Here is a 25,336-nt window from a genome sequence, read left to right as displayed (position 1 = left end):
CTAAAGAGTACTAACAGGCTTCTGGTTGACATGACGTGTTTAAGGCCACGTGTGTGTGTGTGTGTGTGTGTGTGTGTGTGTGTGTGTGTGTGTGTGTGTGTGTGGTCGACAGCGTGACTGCAGGCTCTCTTAACCTTTTAGTGGCCGCTGACGTCATCTTAAGGTCACAAACATCCAACATCCACATTTCAAACACTGTGTCTTTCATACCAAATACCAGAGATAATCTTTTAGGTTTCTGGGCAGCGTTTACATACGTACAGAAATATCATAAATATGATTGGACTGATGTTGGTTTAATAATATTGTGAAATATTTCAGTCTGAGGTCTTAATGGCTGCATTACTGTTAACTGACAAGGTTTTACTTAACTTATGAGACTTTTTTTTATTGCAATTATTGCTTTTCATACTTGATATTATTGACAGTGGGGTATTCAGTCAAATATGTTATCATGATATTTCATTTTTTCCAGTATCACCTCCTGCCCCATGGACACCTTAGAGACTGTTCAGGGAAATCCTTCACATCCACTCTGACCTTTGACCTGCAGGTGTCCCATTTTCATACATATCAGTCCACCAGAGTGTTTACACAAACCACGTATCTCAGTCAGGACATCAAACCTCACCTACTCTGTGTAAAACACCTGGATGATGACATCTGCTGTCCAAAAAGCCACATGTGAACCTTTTTAAAAACACCACTAAAGAAATACACGTCATCTCCATTTGGATAAAAACGTTCATTGAGGATATTTTTTTATAGCAGAGAGTTGGGATCATACCACTACAGATGAAACAGCAGCAGCCTGACTGCACACCATGAAACCACCACCCCTCCCTCCCAAACACACACACACACTGCAGCGACATATCACAGTAACACCAGACATGCTACCTGTTGGTGTCTTTCACGGCTGCAGGCTATAAAAATAAGGTTTTACATTCACATGTGCAGAATAACAAGACATCAGAGGATTCATAATGTACTGAAATAAATAGGATATGCACTGTGGCACCATCTAGGTAAATTAATCCGAGGGTACATTATGACTCAATTAGTAATAATTAAAAGATAGAAAAACCATTGCTATGGGAAAACATTAGTCAGGCTTTCAAATTAAGAATAAAATTGCAATTTCCCATATAAAGCCCTGCTTCAGGTGACCAACTGTGAATCCGGGTCATATAAAAGGATAAAAAGGTGTGTTTCGCCCCCCCCCACCCCTCCGTGATCTCCCAGTGTTCCCACTATGACAGCACACGAGAGCTGTTTTTTTTTTTTTTTGCACCAGTCCCCGTATCGCCCTGGCAGACGGGAACTTGAAAGACAGGTATAGCAGCCCGGAGGGGGGCGGTGGATCCTGCACACATTCCTTCCTTTTTCCCCCGGAGCTGCCTGCTAAGAAACGTCGCGCCGAACTCCGTTTACAAATCTGTCAAATTAACGCCTCAAGTCCACGTGTGTGTGTTAAATGACACGTAAAACATCGCTTACAATCATACCCTGAAGGCTGATGTGTGTCCTGGAAACTTCGGCTGCGAATTATTCACTGTGGTTAACTTTTATTACGCAAAATCTGAAGTTGTACACTCGGTGTCCTGTCGTTGCGACACGTATGTTCACCGGCGGCGAAGACTTTCGATATAAGAAGCGAACAGTTTGTAAAAAGTTTCAACCTTATTCACATTATTAATCCCTTGTGTTTTATATATAAGCCGAATTGTAGATGTTATAAGAATGATTGGTCTGATATGTAAAGTCGTGTTTTATAGTGAGGACCAGCTGCTGTAAGCTAAGGTAAATTTCGATTGTCGTTTTTTTCTGGCGGGGTTTGGTGCGAAGTTTTTCCTCCGTACACCGACCAGAGAGCTCAACAGATCCTTAACTTACCTCTTTGATTTTAGCCCGTCTGTCCCTGGTTTCGGAGTCCAGCGGTTCGTGTCCCGTCGCTCCGGGCGGCCGGTGATACTCGACGAACGGTAAATTATTGACATCCTTCCCACCTTGACCCAGACTCTCCTTTACAACTTTCTCCTTCTCGTTTATAATGTCCTGTTTTATCTCATCGGGTCGTTTTTGTAGAGTATCCTTAGCCTCTATCAGAGCTTTTTCGTGGTCTTTCCTGATTTTAGCCAGGACCCGCTCGTCGTTTCCAGCCGACCCGGAGTCGCTGCTGTCCGGACCGGTGCGGGTGTTGGTCTCCACCGCGGAGGAGTGAAAGAAAACTCCGCTGAGCAGCTTGGACGAGTCCGGTAGGAAGAAAATGGCCCCGAAACACAGAGTGATAAAAGCGCTGAACACTAACAACAAAATAAATTTCTCTGTCAACCTGAAAGAGGTCGGGCTGGCAGACTTCCTACTCGGGGTCGCGGTAAAAGGCAGAAGAGTTGCAACTGGCATTTTCTCCTCCTTTAAACAACTCGAACAACAACCAAAAAAAAAAAAATAGGGTTTAAACGCTCGATTTAACACACGGCGGGTTCAGCTTCGGCTTATTCCGTTCAGAAATCCATTTCCAGATGATATAAACGGAGTCAAATGTAGAATAACAGTAGTAAAATCTCCGGTAGAAACTCCGGGAGAGAAGCGGCTGTCCATACCGGAGACCGTCTGCAGACAGAGCGAGTCTAGCGGATCACACAGGAAGCAGCGGGAGAAAGGCGTGACTGACAGGCGCCATCAGCCAATCATCTTCCGCCCTGTGAGTAGTGGGGGCACGAGGAGGGGGGCGGGTCCTCCCATCGGGGTATAAAAGCGCTGACAGCCGTTAAGAAAACTTTATTTCCCCTGATCAGACAGAGAAGCGGACCGCGAAGTGGTACATGCTGGACAAGACCAGGGGTACAAGAAGTACTCGGACCCTTTATTTAAGTGAAATTAGCAGTACAGCGATGTGGAAATACTCCATTACAAGTAAAAGTCCCGCATGAAAAATCCAACTTAAAGTCTCCGTCCACTCAAAAATGTGTTTCTTCTTGTTCCTTCAGTTTGAGCTTCTCTGTGTAGGATGATGTATGTTATTTCAAATGTGTTTTTTTTAAATTAAATTTTTCAAACAGAAAAATACACATAACAATAAATATCCTTTGCATCTTAAGTCATATCTCCAAATACATTGGCCAAACCAAAAACCCAAACAAATAAAAAAAAATTAAAATCCAACAAAAGCTCTAACAGACGGTAGCTTCTTCTCAGGGTTCACATCGTAACCCTGTTCCAGAAAAACGGAAAAAATACAGGCAGGTCATTTTACTCTTCATCATAGTGTATGGAGTCAAAATAATCTAAAAAAAATGGTCGCCAGACTTTGAGAAATTTCTGTACAGATCCTCCGAATTGAATATTTAAGCTTTTCAAGTTTTAAATGAGCCATCACCCCTCTAACCCATTGTTTATGTAAAGACTAGATGACTTGACAGGATGATGTATGTTAAGAGTTTGTTTCCACATTCATTTCCTGAAAGTGGAAAGTTTCTCTAAGCTCATTAAAAATCTAATTCTAAGGGTGCATGATGCAGCAGGATTTGTGACATCACAACCAGTTTGGAAGCCAATTCTGGTTCAATAATCACCTTACACAGTGTGATGTGGAAACTTGGAGCCTCCAGTGTAAAAAACACTGAGAATGGACTTTACAGTGAAGGAGGAGACATCTTGTATCCTGCAGGAAAACTTTAGAAATTGGAAATATTTGCATATTCATAGATTCAGGATTTTTCATTGAGGGGGGAGAAGAAGATGCCATTTTAAGGACTTTAACGAGGTAATTATACAAATGATTAACCCTTACATGCGATTCATATTCAGATCCTTCACAGTATCCCCTCATGATTAGTCTCTATACCAAATTTCCGAACCACAAATCATTCATGAATACCTCATCAGTCACGGATAAGTTGGTGATTAAACCTTAATGAAGCTTTCAGAGAGCAGAGAGAGTTTATTCTTTAGTTTTTACGCTTTTTGTTTATGGAGAAAAAAACATTTGCAATCACACTATACAACGTTCCTACATTACATAACCCAGGAAAACATCACGAGTTCAATGAATTATATTAAATGTGAAGAAAACTGTGTATCAGCTGCACAAAAATGTTTTTGAAAAAGTTGAAATATGTCCATATCTGTATATTCTGGGTCACATTAGGATTAGTCATCAAATTTCAGGCTAAAAGAAAAGTGTTTAAGGTTGTTTTTTCTTCTCTCAAATGTAAAAATGGGTCAAATTTGCCCCTGAACAGTAAGTAAGGGTTAAAAACATGTGTGGAGAGGATCTTCAAGTAAAAATACCAATACAGAAATGTGAAAATACTCCATTACAAGTAAAAGTCCTGCATGAAAAATCCAACTTAAAGATCCCCTCCAGACATGTTTTAACATATACATACATAAAACACTTTGAATGATAATTTGTCTGATATGGTTTTTCCACAAAAAAAGTTCAATTATCTCATTAAAATCTTTAAAACTACATCTACTCCTTCTCCCTCATTAAAAAACCCGAAAGCTATGAATATGCAAATATATTTCATTTCTAAAGTTTCCTGTTGGACACCAGATGTTTCCTCCTTCACTGTAAAGTTTGTGCACTGGAGGCTTGAGGTTTCCAAATCACACTTGTGTAAAAGTTGAATACTGGATTGGCTCCAAATTTGTTGTGATGTCACAAATCCTGCTGGTAGACCGACCCCTTAAAATGAATGAGTGAAGGAGGACTTTAAGTAAAAGTACATAAGTATTATGAGCTTGATGTAGTTAAAGTATTGCAGTAAAAGTACATAAGTATTATGAGCTTGATGTAGTTAAAGTATTGCAGTAAAAGTACATAAGTATTATGAGCTTGATGTAGTTAAAGTATTGCAGTAAAAGTACATAAGTATTATGAGCTTGATGTAGTTAAAGTATTGCAGTAAAAGTAGTGGTTTGGTCCCTCTGACTGATATATTATTATATATGACATCATTAGATTATTAATTCAGATTTGATAGACCTGCTTGTGCTGAAACAGTTAATTGTCTGAACAATTAGTCAATCAACAGACAATTAGCCTAATCAAAAGCGAGTTTGATAATTGTTTAATCATTCAAGTTATTCATCAAGCAAAAAATGCCAAACATTTGCTGGTTCCAGCTTCTCAAATGTGATAATTTACTGGTTTTCCTTTTTTTGTTTTCATGTTCTTTTAATGGAGTATTCTTGGGCTTTAGACAAAACGAGTGTTCTGTCACATTTTACAAACTAAATAAATAAATAGTTCATCAAAAATGAATTGATAGATCAATACTTTCCCATCACCAAATGACAGATACAGTTAGCTGCTCGCTGTATAGTCAGGAATGTTTGTATAGTAACAGTTTAGCCATTAGCTTTGACGTTTGTTTGCCCTCTAGTGGCCATAAAAACAATTATGGCAGCTTCAATGTAGTTCTTTCTGTTTTACTTTACATGGATTAAAACCCAGTGGAGGATTTTATTAGTGATATAATCTAGCCTACAGTTCGGTATCCCTTCACTATCCTAACAGGTTAAATGATTAAGAGTCTAAATTGTCCACTTTAACCAAGATTATCATCCTCAGCCTTCTCAGTTTTATCTGAAGGGCTCAGTCAACACAATAATACAGTGACCTCTGTTACTGCTTAACATCACGGAGCAAGTACAGACAGTTTTTGGGGTCTTTAGTGTTTCCACCAGCCGTGACATTCCTCATCAGCTTATCTCCTGGCCATGTCATGTGTCTCTCAGCCTTCAGGTCTGTGATCCGGTGACTTGTGAAAGAATGGGGGGGGGGGTTGGATTTAGCTGATTACTAATCAACAGGCGGACGATGTGGAACAAGGAGCCATTAAACCCTGAGCTAGTTCAGAGTTGTTGCTTCTTATATTATTTATCACCGAGAACTGATTTACTGCTTAACTCACAATTATAAAGAAGAATAGTGCACTTATTTCTGCAGAGGTGTATAGCGAGCGACCGTCCTTACAATACACAGTCGGCTACCATCGAAATTCTCATCTATTACTTTGTGCAGGATGCTTATTATTATTCATAGGCTTAACAAATGGACGAAAACCCCACTCCAGCCCACAACACACACACACACACACACACACGCATGAATGCACACATACACTCACTGATGAGAACCATGATCTTTGTTAGTCTGCGTGAATGTGGGAGATAAATGGCAATCATTTCAATTGTCTCTGACGGTGACTAATAATGGTTTGAGGAACCAGTCAGTTACGGGCATGAAATATGCAATTTACACTTAAATAGAGATTGGAATTTTTGTCTCAGCTAATACTAGAGTTTCATAGAAGAAGAAGAAGAAAAAAATCAATCTTGGACTTGTTCTATGTTATTACAGATGCTGAGGACGATTCAATAATTCATCTCCTCTGAGTGATTTGAATGTGTTGTTGGCTGTTGAACATTTACATTTCTCTACCATACATCACTGACATGACATAATGTCCCTGACAAATAGCTGCCACGGCCAAAAAAATAAATAAATAATAAATAAATTACTGAACTGAGAGAAAGAAAAAGCATCTGGGATTGAAAGCTTTGCCAGTTATATGATGTACTTCACCTGTAGAGATGGAAAGTCTAATCTGGGGATGACAGATGCGTGCTGCCATATTGAAATTCTAATTCTGGGATGACAACTTGTCTAAACGATGACACGCGTCCGTGTGATTACTTTCTCACTCTGCGATTCAAGCAGAAAATTAAATCTCGGGTGAAATGTTGGCATCTCAATATTGAACCAAGAGTCTCGTGTAGAAACCAGTTTGAAACAACCGACGTTTTTTTTCTGCGTCATTTCATCAAACTTTGGGGCTTTTTTCAATGGGATTTGTTTTCACTGTTGATTATAACGCATGCATCAAACAAACAGCTATTTTTTTCCCAGTTGTGTTGTGGTTTTTCAACGTAGGGAAGAATAATAATCCTTTGTTGTGACGCTTGTTAAACTTGTCAAGAGGTAGAAGACCCACTTTTAAGGCTCACTCAAAGGGAAAAATCCCCTTTTGTATACTCCTACGCTATTAGATTTTTAAAGCCAGCGTTCCCCAGGAGTTATTTCACAAATAAAGAATTGTGATTTAGCCATTTTCCTTTAACCTACTGGGATAATCTGTCCACATCAGCCTTTACTGTATGTGGCAATTACAAATACTGTTTGTTTGCCATCATAAACTATTATATTTCTACTCTCCACCAAATGATGTCAGCAGTTCCAGGTAATAAAAATAAAAACTGCACAGACAGTGGTGAATTCTTTCTGTACATAATGCATGGTTCATTTTAAATTTACTACTTTGGATGTGGCTGTTTAAACATGAAGCCTTCAAAGCTGTGAAGCAACAGGACGTCGTATTTATTAAGCTGTAAAAGCTACTGTTGAATCTGGGTTTGGTCCAGTCCAGCTCGGAACTGTGGTCTAAGTTTTGCCAAGTCCACCATGCTCCTCCCACCTGGCATCCACACGTATTTACTTAATGACTTCACACGCTTCATGTCATTATTAGGTATGAATCATGGCAGTTGGCGAGTTGATGTTTCCAGGTGACAACAGATGTCTTCTTGAGATCTGGAGTGAAGAAAAGCAGAAATGGTGGAATAACAGACCTGTCGCCCAAATAAACACCAAGACTGGACCAAAGATGAAAATACCTTTATGCTCATATATGAGCACATACAGTCTATTTTAGTTGTTGACTTAAAGTAGCCCTGTGGGGCTTTTAGCCATTAGTAGCCTCATGAAGCAGTGTTTTTATGACTGGGTCCCTGTTTTCTTTGTCTCGTGATCACGCATGACGAGGCGCACAAGCATGCAGGCGACGCAATACCACAAACTGCAGAGATGGACGTAGCGAGGTGTGACGTCACCCCGTTGGTTTCAGTGGAGCCAGTTTGAAGCTCAGAGTTGCCACTTCTGGTCGGCGCCATCTTTTCCGTTTGGAGCCAGGACGTTCCAGATAAGGAGTGCAGGATGTTGCCTTTCACACTCTGGAAACACGCTCAGCTACGTGTTTCCAGAGCGTGTAAATACTGAGGGCTGCACACATGGGCTAACGTTAGCTACTTTAGCTAAACTGTGCCAGCAGGGCAGGTATCATAACCAAGTCACATTAAGCTTAGTGAAATATTGCAACAATAGTCCGACTCAGTGTGAGTCTCAGAGCCGGGGAGAGCAGCAGGTGAGCCAACTGTCAATCAAAGCTGTCAATCAGCTCCCACACAGCAGACATCAAAACTACTATAAGTCTTTAAATCTTATTAATGGAGCAATAAGTTCCAAAATGACCACCAGCACACTTATAGGAGGGCCTGAATTTAGAGATTGAGACCAGAATGACTCGTTAAAAACAATGATGGGCTCAGTATTTCTAGAGAGAATGATGCTTTTTGAATGGGAGCCAGTTGGAGCAGCTAGCGACCGTCGTTGGCACTTTAAGGTGCTTAATCACCACTAGTGTAATACACATTCCTGCCAGTGGTTTTAGACTATCCCACTGATCGACAGGTGCCAAGAAAAATCAACTTTGCGGAAGAAAATGCATTTGTTAGACCTCACTGATTCGCACGAAGTTAAAAAGAAACTTTTGTTTTGGTTTACGAGAAAACTCCACCAAATATCTCTGAATAGGATTTGATTTGTAGTTTAAATCAAGTATAAATTAATATTTAAGTCATATTTTTTTTATATTGGTAATTCTGACTGGAAGTCACAATTCAATCTCCAGTTTTGCTTATATCATCGTCATGGTTCAGTGTCGGATCTCCATATTCATGTGTGTTAATGGTAATTAGTGAGGCAGCTTCAAATGAGTTTGGGGTTTTTATTAAACTAATATTACTAATATTGTCAGCTCAATGTGCCCTGGGATTCCACTGTCAGCCAATTTGCTGATGTAAAATAGGCCATGCAGTCATCACCCAGCTGTTTGATGCCTCTCTCTCTCTCTCTCTCTCTCTCTCTTGCTCTCTCTTACTCTCTCTCTCTCTCTCGCCACAGTCCAAATATAACCTCGCCCCAATCTGATTTAACCGCCGTGGTCTCATCCCCCCGGGCAAAATGGACTCATTTGTGCGGAGAGAGAAAAAGAGAGAAACAGGAGAGAGAAGTGAGAGAATAGAGAGTCCAGCGGAGAAGAAAAGAAAGGGTTTAGGGGGTGGAGGGGTATGAGCGGCGGTAGTGAATAGACTGTGTGATGAAGACAGGATGAAAAAAAAAAAGGAAAGATGTGCTCAGTGAACAAGGTCACTAATTGGGTTGAGACTTGTAGCTCCCCTGCAATCCCTTCTCTGCGTTCCTGAAATCAAATTATTTTGGAATTCTTTAATAAGAGCAAGAAAAATATGTTAATTACCAGTGGTGTACAGTATATGTCAGGAGGCTGAAAGGAGGGTGAACATTACTGGAACAAAATAACAAGTGTCCAGTATTAAAATATTTATTAATAGTTCAGCATGTATGTGCTATCCTTTGACTCTTTTTTATCTTTCAGGTACTTTTTCTTTTACTGGATAATCCAAGAGGAAGAAAGTTAAGAGAAATAGATAAGATGTTCCAGCCTGTTCTTACATTTATGTGATTGGTTAGTGATTCCTGGAGTCGTGCCAAACGTAAATGTTGTTACCCCCCCCCCCCCCCCCCCCCCCTTCCCTCCTGATCCTATTTCCCATAATGCCCCTGCTGGGACATCCTGTCCAGAGAAGACAAACATCTGTTTTCCTGAAATGAAGGAAGAAAATCTGATAATATAAATAATAAAAGTAAAATTGGCTTTGATCAATCTGTTTTATTTTTGAGTAGAACTGTATGCAACAAAGATATCAGAGTGTCATGCATTTTCTAATGAGAAAAAACAGAAGTATACAGCATATATTGCAATGCTTGTTTAATTATTTGTACTGCCATCCATCTGTCATCTATACCTCATGTACCGTCATGTGCAGGGTTGCCACCATGTCCTCCAAATTAAACATCAAAGTACGTTGTTGTCCCTGCAGAACAACAAATAATATGTCAGAAATAAATGTTTTCTGATCTTACAGCGCTTTGGTTAAGGGTTTAGTTAGCTTTAGGCGCAAAACCAACTTGGTTAGAGTTTGGGAAACGGTTTTGGTCAAAATAACTACCTGGTTAAAATTACGGGGCCTTCGTCATCGTGGTTATAATAATATTCACCATGACAAGACAACAAACAGTTGTCTCCTGTGTTAAAATCAGATTGTGTTCATTGTCCAATCATTGTGATGTATCTCTGATATGATTGATCTCCTTCTAATTGTGCCAACTAAGACTCTATGAAAGTTGTATTCCTTAAGATTTTAGACCTGGTTGATTTGGAGACACCTGTGGTTACCATGGTAACAGCAAGTACAGTTTAATACTACAAGGCCCAGAATTCTGGGGGGGGCAGGAAACACTCTTCAACAGAAGAGCAACTAACTAACAACCAAAGTAATCAGCCTTTTTCCATCATGTCATGAACAACTACGATCTGATTTTCGCTGACAAAAGACGCAATTAATGTGGCCAAATCTTGTGTTTTTGATGAAGTTTTGATGAACAATCACTGTCAGTGCTAACCTCAATGACAAATATTGTGTTTCCTGTTACTGCTTCATAATAAAAGCTGCTCCAGTGCTTTAAATGTGGACAGGCAGCAGTCGGGAAATGTTGGGTTTGCATCAGCAGTAACTTAATACAGCTTTAGGTGAGCTTTACAGTGAAGGTCGACGCTCAACATGAAAACTACTGTATAGAGAGGCAGTTAAAATGTAAATACATTGAATGGATATTGCTTAAAAAAACAATCATAAATATTATATAAAAAGGGTTTTATTTCATGAAAATCTTAAGGATTATCACCTGAAAGACCTTTCTTTCAAACTGTCTTTTTATTGTTTTTTGTGATTTACTTTTTATCTTGTAAACTGCAGTATATGCTGTATTTTTTTTGAAGGGTCTTAATGTCTCTGTAAAGCACTTTACAATCTTCTATCTAGAAAGGTGCTACGTAAACAAAGATCATTATTAGTAGTATTACATATTTTTTTTCTAAAACCAGCATTTCATTTTTTAGACTGCTACTAATTCTTTATTATTTATTTGGATCCCTGTTAACGCTAGTCCTACTGGAAAACAAATACAATTTAAAATTTTAATCGATCAATAAAACAAGAAAAAGCAAAACCAGCCAAATATAAAGATGAAAAAATAAGTGAAATAACAATAATAATGAAACTATTTCATTAATGAGGTTTTCACTAGTATCCAATGTTGGTCTACATGTTTAAAAAAAAAAAAGTAAAATCTCAGGATACTGAAAAAAATTCACTATCAGCAGCATCAAAGAACAAATATCTGTATCAGTTTCAACCTTCTCAAACTCATATCTATCAAACGCTGGTCATATATACAACCCTTTATTGTCAGGAAGAAAGAAACCTAAACCATTAATCCTGGTTGAGCCACAGAAACCCCCAACAAGAATCTTCACTCGCATTGCAGAAGGAACAAACATCATCTTCAGTTTATGAGGGATTCTGTTAAGCTTTTGAGCGGATATCTATATTTTTTCCTCTGTCTGAATTCTACCTATTTCATATCTGATTGACATTTCCTGGCAGAGAGTAAATATCTTTTCTACCTTTGCTATCACACAGTCTTGACATCTGGGCTCGTCTGGTGTAAACTGACCTATGAATCCATCTGTAAACACAGGTAACAATTCCCTTCAGCCAAAAATATTTGACCAATAACTACTTTCACTAATTCTCAAATAAATGAATAAAATATTATGAAAGTCGTCTGGGTTACTGCAGTGGAAGCACACGTGTTGACCAGGAGTCTCTCCAGGGAAGAAGTGTGAAAACTGCGGCTCTCCAAAGCTGCTCAGTGCGAATAGCAGGTCGGAGTTAAGAGGTCCTTGACAATCCACCAGCGAGTCCTGCCTGAGCTTCAGGGATCCTTCTCTCTACTTTCCTTTCATTGGTAAGATGTACTCCATCCCAAATCTTGTCCTGAGGCAAGTTCCAAATCATTTTACATTTGTATGCCATGACAGCAGGCAAGCACATCTGCAACAGTGCAACACATTCACAGCGAAGACTTTCAGATGTGATTTTACTTCCTAACCCTTAACAGGGAGGATAATCGGTTTCTGCAGCGATGAGAGTCGAATATACATTTCATTTAAACCCAGTCTCCTGAAATTGTGTGAAATAATGTGATCCTTTAAAATGCTGTGAAGCTGAACATGCAGCTGGCTCACACAAATGATATTTTTTTTGTACCAATCAAAAACAAGTTAAGTATCGGAGCCCTTAGGCAGATACAGTACAATTTAATAAATGCTAGAATAGGATAATTACACACATCATTGCTTTGAGTTTGATAAGAGCCTACTGAGCAGAGTTAAAGATTTTGTGTGTGCAGTGTACAGAAAACTGAAAAGGAAGCACTGTCATCACTTTAGGTGAGTAGTTCGCAACTTCTTTGGCTTGTGAGCCCTTAAAATGAAGCAACGTCTAGATCCTGATTGCATATGTGTAAGGGTTATGTTCAGGTCAACCCCTGTTCCCTGGAAATTATGTATATGCTACTAAATATAATGAGGTAATTGTTAATTAAAGGGGACATATCATGCTTTTTGTGATTTTATGTGACTTTTATACTGTTATGACATCGGGTGGTCATGCTGAACATGGTTAAAGTTCCAAAACTTGAGGTGAATGTGTAAAATGCTCCCTGCAAGTCAAAAACCAGGGCTTCAACCTCTGGATGCTTTGCAATGTTACCTCTACCTCCTCCTTTGCCTTTGTTGCTAAGGTGTTTCCATGGTCAGTTCATGTCATCCACTTACATGTTTCATATCAGATTTGGGCTCCAACACATATGGATGTATTAGAGAAGTCGACATTTTGAGTAAAGAATGAAAAAAAAAGAAGTAAAATACTACTACTGTTTGTTTACGTAGCCTCCGGAGCCAGAGGAAGGTTCCTGAAGCTGACCAATCAGAGCAGAGTGGGCTCATCAGGGGGCGGGGCCTTAAAGAGACAGGAGCTAAAACGGCCTGTTTCAGACAGGGGCTGAACTGAGGGGCTGCATAAAGGACCAGTAGAAGATAAATAACTTAGACCTGGAAATGTGCTTGATAATGTCCCTTTAATTTAACTGGTGAATCTAAAAATGCTGATACTCAAAGCATCCCCTTAGGTAAAGATTCTAGTATTGATTAAATATTAAAAAAAACACTGACATCAACACTTTATTCTATTAACATTTAAGATTGAAAATTCAAGGATTTAATGGTCAAATACTCGTACTTCTCAGCATGTGCAGTGAGAAGCGGGTGTGTTATACTCTAGAGGATGTGCTGAAAGGTTACTGTGCAGTAACCGAAACCACAATCTTTTCCTGACCTTCATCAGAGAGTTTTCATGGCCTGTTGTCTCAGGATGCAAACCCTGGTCAGTCACGTCTGTGCTTCCTAACCATAAATGTGTCTGCATGATGGCGAAAGCATTGCTCTTATGTCTTCCATCAAGGTATAATTAGGAAAACAAAATAATTGTTATAAGACAGGGATGTCAGGTCAACCAAACTGTGATTTTTATCTCATATTTCATGTTGGCAGTCTGGCTGACGTCTGAGGAAGTAAAATATTCTGTTCTTCTAAACAAACAAGCAACTGTCTAAAAACACATTTGTAAAAATTTTGGCAAAAGTTCAATATTGAAGCTCTTTTCTCATGTTCTTTCTGATATTTCTTCCCGAATTAATCTTCTCTGACACTTTCCCATGCTGTCGAAGTTCCTTTTAGTTCCTCGAGCCAGTGATCGTGTTGTCGCTGCTGTTTAGGAAACACTTAAAGACTTATAGAACGGGGTTAATAGGATAAACAGAATAAGGTTAATACAGCGTTTCAATTAGTGTGTCTCAGTGCGTCAGTTAAGCAGATAAAATGGGTTTACTTTTACATATAAGTGAGTAGCTTTAAGGTATATATATATATTTCTGTGGTGAGATTTTTTGCTTCTTCAGGCAGTCTTTTCCTAGACTGTAAAGGGTAAATCCTGATTAGGAAGTCATTGAGAGATTTTGGTGGAATAAATCCTTCCAATTCTGTGCTGAGTCGAGTGCCGTTCTCATCAGTTTTATTGAGCTCGACTCCCCGGAATGACAACTCTATACGTGGAGGAAACTCGGCACTGACAATGAAATGAAAATGACAATAGAAAGAACAAAGGAAAACGGCAGGAATCCGTTTCCTTTCAAGCTCTGAAACACCGACTGAACCAGTGTGACTGCTACTTCACAGAGAGAGTAGATTAGACAAGCTTCCTGCAGCAGTCTCCACAGTGAGCCGCCAGCAGATCTCCTCTGCACGGTGGGCTGCTTCTATATAAGCTCTGTTTCAATGGTTTCCCCATGTGACTGGTTTACTAGTATGTGTGTGTGTGTGTGTGTCTCCCCTAAGGCTCCAGTTGATCCTCCTCCATCTTACAGTATGTTTTAATTTGGTATGCAAGTCCTTTCTATAAGGAATGAAAGCATGTAGGCAAATTCTTCATCCACGCAAGTATGTGACTTTAACATATGTCTGTGTATGAAACCACACACACACACACACACACACACACACTAACTCAGCACCTGCAGCATCTGCCACCTACCTGCTGTGCTCAGAGCTCGGCAGCCGGTAATTCATCATCACAGCCTACGTTCTGCCATCACATCCAATTATTAGGCGATTAGCAGACACACACATACACACAGCTAACGATCCCAGCATCACTTTCCATCACCGCCCCATGAATCAGGACCTGCAGCGCGGGCTTGTAAATGACAAGGACAGAGTTTTGTGGAGGAACATTTCTTTTTTTTTTTTATTAGCTTCTTTCCCCCAATCCCACTAAAAACTGTTGAAAAGGGAGATTCACACTTCTTATTTTTTCTCTGTGTTAAATACATTAAAATGTCAGGTCGTTTTTTATTGTGAATAAGTTATTAGCACATTAGTAGCAACATTAAACCAACAAGAACATCACTCAAAGGAACAGCAGCATCTACACTGTTTTTACACTTTATACCACCAAGTGATCAGACAAGAGCTGCAACTAATTACTGATTAGTTTCTTCTTCTTCTTATCTGTTAGTTCATAAAATATCATAAAATATCAGCATAAAACACAATGATATTCAATTTTCAAAACTATAAAATAGAGAAAAGCAGTAAATAATCACATCTGAGAAGCTGTAAGCAGCAAATGTTTGGCATATTTACTTTACTTAATATTTTCTGTCATCTGACGATCAACTAACTGATTAGATTGGACATATATATCTGCTTCATGGCGCAAATTTACTTTGCTTTACTGCACAAAATGAGTTAATGAGTCACTCAAAGAATCGTGGTCTGAATCTGAAGTGTATTTTAGAGAAATGACTAAACCAACTGCTTCAAAAGTTTTATTTTATGATAGAAAAACTTGGAAGTAAAAAAAAACCCAACAAATATCTACTGAGTGGTAGAACAAGAAATATAACAAACACTAGTGGTGATCTGTGCATTTAATCATAAATAAATGAATAAAAAACATAAATAACGTGAGATTCAAACCACATCAGGCCAAACTGAGCATCTCTACAATCGCTGCAACTCATCTACTATGATTTCATGAAGCAGAAAGTATTAACTGATTAGTCGTCAGATCATTGATTGTAAAGAATATTGATAATAGATTTGATGTTGAGTTCAGCTCACTGATTGGATTCCAGCACTGATAATCAAGATAATTTAAATAATGTTGCATTTAAGAAAAGGTTTATAAAGCTTCTGTCTTGTAGATTTTGTGTTTATTTCTTAATCCTTTTGCATCTGTGTTGTTTTTTCTCTTGTGTTCGTCGGCTAATCCGAACCATCCTACTGGTATTACTCCACTGAGCTAACTGAAGTCGTATTAAAAAAACTGGAAAGACCACAGCATCTCCAGCTCGGAGCTCATCCACAGCTTTACGCTCAAGGACTTCTGCTGCCTCAGCCAACAGTCCCCATGAATTACTCAGCCATTCAAATGACTTCTTTCTTGCCGCAGGCCTGCACAGACACACGGTCCAAAATCATGTGTCCGTTGCAAGTCTGCACATGATTCTGCAATAATGTGTGTGTGTGTGTGTGTGTGTGTGTGTGTGTGTGTGTGTGTGTGTGTGTGTGTGCATTCAAACTGAAAAGGTTCCCATTGGCACAGAGGTAGAGTCCCATTGTCTTCATGTATTTTCATGTATTCATGTATTCTTTGGTATTTCAGGTTCCATTTGGAAACCAGTCAAGGTTGCTCCATGCCAGAAGGCTCACATTGTTCTGTATATAAAACGTAGTGTGGTATGAATTGTTCATAATACATTACAAGGATACAGAGAACTGTTTGTCTCAAGTTGCTGTCTCATGTTTCTTGTATCAGATTCCTGAATTTAGCATTAAATATTTACTTATTTTGTTATCAATCTGCACAAACACATGAATAGTTTTATTAATTTAGCACAAGATCTTGGACTAAGCTTCCACTGATCTTCCAGGGACGACACGGCTGTGTTCATATCCTGGTTTACACATCGTCCAGCTTACAGTGCAGCTTGTTGTGTGTTGTTGGTTTCCTCAACACTTGTGTACATGAGGTAATACACAGAGATGGAGCCCAGCTACTCGGCCTCAAGAACCACATCATCCATCATCCATTGACAGCGGCTACACTGATGTATCAGACAAAGCTTTGCACACTTGGCTGGCCTTGCAGGATTTAGTTCACTGCTCTGGCGCAAGTGATGGATGTCACGTTAGGATTAAAGCACCGATTACACCTGATAAACAAGACATCTTCGCCAGGAAACGGATCCGCTCCGTCTGATATCGAGTCGTGTGCCAAACATCTTTATGGGATGCAGTGAATTACAACAAGATGCAAAAAGACCCGCTGTGTTAATTCAGAAAACATATGAAAGAGTCAAAGTAGATGTCTGTTCTTCAAAGCACTGGAGATCATTGGTCTATGTGCGCATCACATGTGATCACATGCTGTGCAGCATCAGTAGAGGATGAAGAGGAGAATCCAGCTGCTGAAGGAGGTTTCTATACTGGAGACTCTGGACAACAAGTCTCTCATTTCTGTTTGGAAATTCCAGATTTAAAGCCATAATATGTAATTATTCCACATTAAAACGTGTAAAAACAACTAGACCTATGTTATATATGTTGTTGAGTTGTGTACTTACATTATCCCAAATGTTTCCAACAATGTTCAAACCCAGAGAAATCTGTAATTTAATCAAAGTAACGGACCGTTTCATTTGGTTGCCTGTCGATGGCGTCATACCTCCTCTACCAAAGAGTAAACACGCACCAGATGCATACGGCGGCGCTGTGTTTGTCCGCTACAATGGCGTCTACCAAAGAGTAACTTACACACATACAAGATAATACATCGGCGTTGTGGTTGTTCCACACAAACTGTTATAAATTGACTTTTATTCAGTTTTAAGCCACATTTTCATGATAAATGTAGGTCATTTTTAACTATATCTTTTAGCCGGAAGAAGGATTTTAGTCGTTGGACGTCTGGATCTTAAGTTATCAGAGAAATAAACTGAACAAGTGTTAGCAGCAGCTCAGCTAACAGCCCCTCCAGGACGTCCGATGGTCACCAAACATCGTCGGAGAAACACTGATTTTTTAGGTGAAACAGCTTTATTCAGTGTTTTTACCTGTAATCTCCGGGTCCGTTTGTTCTGGAGAGGAGGAGACCTCTGCAGGTAAAAACATCCTGAACGATGAACACTGGAGTAATCCTATCCCGGTGAAACTGGTTATTTAACAACGAAGACAACAACTCCCATGATCCCGTACTACTTCACACCGTCATCACACTCCGTCTTTTGTTATTGTTTTGATTGAGACCCCTAGCGGCTGAAATGACATATTGTGCGTTTAATACAACCTCAAGTGTAATCCGTCATGTCTACACACCAAATCTGAAACTGTTTTTTGTCATAAATGGTTTTGAAACACTTGATTTTCTGTCTTTTCCAACCATAAAAGGTTAGAAAAAATGGATTATGTATGACTGAAGATTATAACTGTAGCAGAGGCATCATGTTTCCCCCCGGCAACATGTTGTATATGTATCTGTGCTGTCAGCTGTTGTTTGGGATAAACTGGTTTACAGTAATTGGTTCAACATTTTTAATAATGTATGAAACCAGTCTCCCGACATGCTAAAGATCTCCAGTATCACCTGTAAAAATTCTCCTCTTTTCTTCGACACTGTTATTTCTTGAGGGCTGCATTTTATTTTGTAATGCGAACACAAACCGGTGCAAAGTCTCTGTTCATTTATCTGATGGATTTTAAATTAAACGTTTGATAAATTCTGACTTTGTGTGCAAACTCTTTAAAGATCCCCTCCTGACAGTTATTAAGATATTTAAAAAAATACTCTGCTCAGAACAATAATGTGTGTCTGATATGGTTTTTCCAGAAAAAAAAGTATAATTGTCACTTTAAAATCCCTAAAATGGCTTCTACTCCTTCTCCCTCATTAAAGAGTTTAACTGTTGGACACCAGATGTCTCCTAAAGTTCATCCTCAGTGTTTGTGCTCTGGAGGCTTCAAGTTTCCACTTGTGTACGTTGAATATTGGACCACGATTGGCTCCAAACTAGTTGTGATGTCATAAATCCTGCTCGTAGACCCGCCCCTTAAAATTATATTTTTAATGAGCTCAGAGAAACTTTCCTCCTTCAACAGATGAATGAAAACAAACATCATTCAGCACAGAGAACAAGAAGAAAAACATGTTTTTGAGTCGAGGAGGACTTTAAGCTTTATATAGTTTACCAAATAAAAGCCACATTTTAAGAGTTTTTATCACAAATGGAAAATGTTCCCATCATCATACAGTCTGCTCTCATTTTTTTTGAAATCCGTGTTAAATCAAGCGTGAAATGGTGCCGGATTGATCGGGAGGGTTTTTTTTTTTTTTTAGAAAAGCTGATAAAATTGAAAGATTTGAAGGTCAAATTGGATGACGATTAAAAAGATTGACCGTTGTGATCAGCCTGTTCTGAATAATCCATAATATGACCGTCATGTGCTGCTGATAACAATACAATCCCCGGTGACCCTGTTTATAAAACGATTATCCCTGCAAACTGCGACTTATCAACAATGATTCTGGACATGTAAAAAGATTATTAATGTTTAAAAAATGCAGTACAACCCTTTTCTCCCATAAGTCTTTAAAACTCTTATTTCCTGCATTTTTGTGCACGGTGACAGACTTCATACTGTACCTGTGATTGACAGAAGAGCTTCTGCAGTTGTTATTAATACGGTTTTATAGCTATAATACAATATATGGACACTGAAGTTTACTGTTAAAGGTTTTACATATTGCGTTACAATTATTTCATTTTTGGCTGCAAGATGCGGAGTCAGCATGTTAAACCAATAAACAAGCTGTAAAAAAGACACATCGGCTTAGTCAGCGATGTCGCCACAAAGGGCCGGTGTGTGTGTGTGTGTGTGTGTGTGTGTGTGTGTGTGTGTGTGTGTGTGTGTTTACTTATTTTTCTATTGAATTCTACTGACCTGTAAAGATTGACTGCAAGCAGGCTAACGGTGGACAATACACAATAGACCTGTGAGCGGCTGTGATAACTCTCAGTGAATGAAGCAGAATATATTGACGGTTCGGCTGTCAGCTGTTGTTCCATAATGAGGTCACGTGACGGCAGGAAACTCCTTCCACTGATGAAGACCATTGGATGTGGTGAAAGCTCTTGACAAAGTGGACCTTGGGTTACTTCCTGACTCAGCTGACTGTTGTGTACTTTGTATCTTGCTGCTGTTGTTTTGATTGTGTGTACTCTCTGCGTTACTTTAATAATTTATGTGTTCAATCAGGAGGCTTTCTTCATGCTCATCCATTTATTCATCCTCTGTCTATCTTAATCAGCTGACTGAGGATGTTCACGTCTTCATTAAACCAATCAGATTTCGCCGTGACCTCTGTGAGCCAATCATCTCGTTGCTGTCAAACTTTTAAAACTATTCCTCTCTCTCTCTCTGCTGCTGTCAGCTGTCATTTCAGTGTCAGGCTGATGCAACAGTCAGATTGGATTGGATTGCATCATTGAGATTGGAGAACTAGCAGGATTTCAGGATTCATTATCTGGGGACCAGATATGTCTGGAACAAATCTGATAACATTTCATCTGACAGTTGTTGAGATATTTCACTCTGGACCAAACTGTTGGTCCAACAGACTGACGTTACCATTTCTGTCATGGCTACAACACTTAACACAAGAAATTATTATATTAATTTGACCAGATTATATACAGTACTGTGCATTTTAGGCCCAAACATCCATCCAGAGTCCTGAAGAACAATCTTCAGTCCTGCAGCAGATGGTCTCTGATCTCAACATCATGGAGTCAGTCTGGGATTAACATGAAGACACAGACGAAGACGTAGGAACAACCGACCTGCCGAGTGCCTGAAACACTGAGAACTGCTGCTGGTTTAAAGGCAAAGCTGCTCACATCAACATATTGATTCACTTCCTGCTGTTTAATCAACTTTGGATCAAGTTAACTGATCAATAAAAACTATTCATGACATTATTTTTGAAAACATCCTCACTTTACTCTTAGTGCCTAAAACTTTTGCAGAGTCCTGTGATACTCTCATATTTTACATTCAGTGTATTTGGATAAGCTCTTCAGCTTGTATATACACTTAATCTGAAGATAAGGGATCATTTATATGTTTTAAGGTACAACACACACACACACACACACACACACACACACACACACACAACACACACACACACACACACAGAGGCTCCAGGGAAGCCTTGGTGATTTTTCATCATAATGATCCAAAATTAGCAGGGAATGTGATGGGTGAAGCCCTGCAACATTACTAAATGCAACAGCATTTCATTGGGATAGATAGGCCACACTGTCATGAATACTGATGAGGGAAAGGAGGAGGAGGAGGAGGAGGAGGGTCAAGAGATGTATGCAAAATATTGAGAGAGAGACAGAAGGAGGAAGAAGTGGAGGAGAGAAGGATTAAGAGACAAGAGGAGGGGAGGAGGATGAAGAGGGGACAGGCATGGTGGGATTGTAACGGCAGTAACAGAAGGAGAAAACAGGCGTTTGGCACATGTGCACACAAATGACACTGTATTCTTAATGAATACTGTATCAGCACGCTAATAAGAGGAAACTCTCCCTTTGAGACAAATCCTGAATAAGAGGTATCCAGACTTTCACAGTGCCCCCGTGGGATGAGCTGAGAAATATAAATCCATGTGTAAATCTGTACTTTCGGTTTATAAACCGAGCTCTCGGATTCATAATCCATGAGAACAGATCTGTTAACCGTGCCCGCAGATTTGCAATCAAATGACCAATTTCTAGATTTAGGGGTAGACTTAATGCTATATTGTGTTGTGTATTGGATGTTTCATACCTTTCATTGTGTAACGTTGTATTTATTGTGCTTTCACTCCAAAACCAACCTTTCAGTGTGAGGCTAGCAGGGAAGCAGCTAACGTTAGCTTCCCAGGCTCACTTGTTAGCCAAACTATGTGTCACATGAGACTAACATCTACGGTACGACTGCTTGTCCAAAGGTAGGTTTAATGCTGTGAATATTGTGTTGTGATTGGATGTTTCACAGCTTTCATTCTGTGTCATTTGCACCTTATTTGGATATTTGATCATCTAAGTCTGAGTGAAATGTTTACATATATGGTAGAAGTGAGTTAACTGGACCCTCTTCAGCCATATATGTAATGATTAGAAGTGTTTGACATGTATTTTTGGTTTATTAAGCTCTAGTGTGGTCTTTGTGTTCACAAATGTGTATATTACCAGCAATGTGTTTGTGTTTGACTACAAATAAATGTCATTTGTCCCTGTTTAACAATAGGTCCTCTATTGCATAAACTCACCCTATGACTGCACCAGGATAACCTGGAAACAACCAGGAGGAAACTAGCAGCTGGTAAGTAGAGAACACAGTCCATCATTTAGAAAGTGACTTTAAGTAGTTTTATTGTGTTTACATCCATATTGGGTGAACAGTGAAGCAACTGTATCTCCCTTTTTCAGGCAGTCTGCCAACTGTAGGACAATGCAGGAGGAGGATCATCCTAAATATACAGCAAATACAGCCGGGGAGTTTTTTATGACCCAGCAGTGGGATGTTCTCCACTGGCATTGTCATTCACCTGACCTCAGTCCAGCTGAGCAGGTGTGTCACTCGCAGAAAATCAGGCCGAAGGCAAAAGACCAGTTTGCAGTTCAGGTGCGGCAGAGAATCAGCAGGGGAGATATAAATGTCCTCTGGCATCACAGACTTCAGACACTCAAATATTAGATATCATGACTAAAGTTTGTTTTAACAGGTCAAATGATCTTTGGCCCACTTAAGTTGGAGTTGGAGAAGTTGTGATGTGAATGAAAAAGGAGAGCTGGAGAGAGAAGTTCTGGCTCTTTTCTCATCTTTACACAGCTGACCAATCATGGCGTGAAGAGGGTCTGAATGTTGGATCATTTGTTTCGAAGACTACAGAAATTACCTCTAATCTGACGTCAGAAAACTGAAGCTTTCCAGCCGTCAGACAAGCACTTCTGACGTATACTGGTCCCTGAAGGCAAAAGCCAGCAGCTGCTTAGGTTAGCTTAGTTTAGTTTAGCACATAGACTGGAAACAGAGTTAAACATCTAGCTAGCCACTGCTACCAAAAAGATGAGGCTACCGGCACCTGTAAAGCTCATCAATCAACACATTATATGTCCTTTGTTTCATCTGTACAAAAAGCAAAATGTAAAAACAACTCACCATTTTAAACTGAATTATGAGCCAGACTGTTTCTTTCCAACCAGCCATTTCCTGTCTTCCAACTGCTCTGAGCAGTTGGAAGGCGACCAGTCTGTCGGCCTGCCAGCACCAGTTTGGTCCAGACTGAAATATCCCAAATGCAGTTGGATGGATTGCCATAAAATTTGGTACAGACCTTCATGCCCCCCTCAGGATGAATGAAAGTAATGAATGAATGACTTTGGTGATCCAGACATTTCATGAAACTAACGACATTCCCATCAGCCTCAACTGTCCTTTGTGTTTAGTTCTAATTAGCAAATATTAGCATGCTAACATGCTAAACCGAGATGGTGGAAATGAAAAAAAAAGATGTAAAACTTGCTAAAAGTCAGCTTCAAGATTCAACATTACTTTATCGTCATCTCTCAACTCACATCCATTGAAATGAAATTCTGTTTCTTCTGGACCAAAAACACTTGTAGAATAAACCAGTAACTACCAAAAATATACGATTCCCAAAAATATATTAAGAGTTTCAGAAACATAAGTAAAAGAATTATATAAATACACATTAAATACACATTAGTACACAGCTTATTAACAGTGCTGTTAGCCGTGTTTCCATTAACCTATTTTTATATGCATTTTGAAATATCACATTAAAAAACCTTAATGGAAACATCAGAATTAGAAGAAACTTCCTCAATTTCACAAAATGTTTTTACGCTAGCAAATGTTTCAAAAGAGTTTATTCACAAAATGGATAATGGAAACGCATTTCTGGAATAAATAATGACGTAGTGAACGTTTAACTCACATGACTGATCAGCTGTTTCTGCTTTTGGCGTCTTCTGACATTCTGAAATGTCGCAGTCAAAGGCTGGATGTGACCTATGACCTCCCAGGACTCGTGTGTGCTGTCTCTCCCTTACTGCATTAGAATCATTACTTTTCTTTGTCTGCGTCTCCGGATGGCATAAAGCACGGCCAATAAACAATTACAACCTCCTTTCAAATTCCTGAAGACCTCTCTCTATTTATCTCTCGTCAAGGCAATATAACTTATTATATATAACCATGGATGTATAATAAGAGCTGGATACGGCGCAGTGGCCACTCGCGGTATTGCAGCGAAAAATCCCCCTGCGACCCAAAAAGCATTTCCCCCGTAGACCACCATTATAAAAGAGACGTCTGTAAAACTGTTGACAAGACGCCTCGAACTGCAAACAACGTCAATTATGACTCTTTCTATTATGAACTTTTGATCCATGGAGGTTTTATGTTTGTAAAACTTTCTTCGAGCCGAGAAAAGCGATATGGAAACCCGCAGCTAGAAACCTTTTTTGGCGTATGCGCCAGGCGAGCAGTTCCTATAGGACTGAATGGGCGCCATTTTTAGTCCGGTATCCAGCTCTTATAATACATCCATGTATATAACTAATATGTAATTTGTTTTGTTTCCAGTTGGCAGCGTCTGCGTCTTCTACTATTCAACCCATACCGCCATCTGCTGACGAAACTATGTATTGCATAACCTAGATTATTCGCTTTTAACAGTTGATGGAAACGCACCTAATCTGAATTTTCCTTTTTGCAACATTTCAAAGGTTTGTTAAAAATTCTCCTGTGATTCTAATGGAAACACGGTTATTATGAGCACAAAGCATTTAGCTCAAAGTGAGACTGTACACTGAATTTCATTAAATGACTAATGCCAGGAAGTTTACCCACTATTTTCTTTCCACCATTAAAAAGGTGAAATGTGTTTTTTTTTATCTACATAACATCCTGATTTTTATTTGTATTTGTGGGTAAAGTTGCAATTGAAGGTTATTCTTGTGCTCTGCTCACTTTAAATTCCTCTACATTAGAGTGTCAGCCAAATGTCAAATGAAAATGTAATCTGTTACGTATTTATGTGAGCATTAACTTTTATATGAGCTCATTCAATAACCTCTACATCCCCCTGCATTCAGCCAAAGATGCTTCCAAAAAAAAAAGCTTTGAGTGAAGCGTAACACAGCTGCTGCTCTGCTCGCATTGCTGACAGGTACTTAAGAGAGGCATTTATTTCTCATTCAGTGGATATCAAGCTCATTCAAAATCTGCTCCCCTTCCCAAGGGTGGTAGATTGGTAGTCAAGAGCAGCACTGTTTTCATCAAGCTTTCAACACAATGGAGCACGGCACAGCTGCTGGCACTCCAGCTACCTTTCTTTTTTTTCCTTTTTCTTTTGAGAGACTCCTTGTGTCTTCTTCTTCTTCTTCTTCTTCTTCTTCTTCTTCTTCACCGTGTGTCAAGCTTTTCAATGCCTTTCAGTTTCCGAGGGTAATGGCTGGGAATAATAATTTAGAATTGTAAACTGTGGTTGTCAAACTTGAGAAAAACAGCAAACGCTGTAA

General features: G+C 39.3%; 1 protein-coding gene and 1 long non-coding RNA gene across 3 annotated transcripts in view; one reads left to right on the top strand and one right to left on the bottom strand.

Annotated features, from left to right (window-relative positions):
- man1a1 (mannosidase, alpha, class 1A, member 1) overlaps positions 1-2,683 on the bottom strand; it is a 138,770-nt gene extending 136,087 nt beyond the window's left edge. Inside the window, exon 1 of the mRNA XM_042389729.1 lies at positions 1,897-2,683. Coding sequence (XP_042245663.1) covers positions 1,897-2,406 — 510 coding nt within the window. The 5' untranslated portion in view covers positions 2,407-2,683. The remainder of the gene's footprint in view (positions 1-1,896) is intronic.
- Positions 2,684-21,637: 18,954 nt separating this feature from the next.
- LOC121881960 lies at positions 21,638-24,006 on the top strand. 2 transcript variants are annotated; one of them, XR_006091964.1, is made up of 4 exons: positions 21,638-21,735; positions 22,035-22,109; positions 22,217-22,412; positions 22,620-24,006. It is a non-coding gene; the product is annotated as an uncharacterized LOC121881960 (long non-coding RNA). The 2 variants fall into 2 exon arrangements; XR_006091963.1 differs by lacking the exon at positions 22,620-24,006 and having other exon boundaries at positions 22,217-22,595.
- Positions 24,007-25,336: the final 1,330 nt, after the last annotated feature.

Source organism: Thunnus maccoyii, chromosome 17 (genome assembly GCF_910596095.1).
Source record: "Thunnus maccoyii chromosome 17, fThuMac1.1, whole genome shotgun sequence".
NCBI lineage: Eukaryota > Metazoa > Chordata > Actinopteri > Scombriformes > Scombridae > Thunnus > Thunnus maccoyii.
Note: the sequence above shows the minus strand (reverse complement) of the source record. Positions and strands in the feature narration are given on the sequence as shown.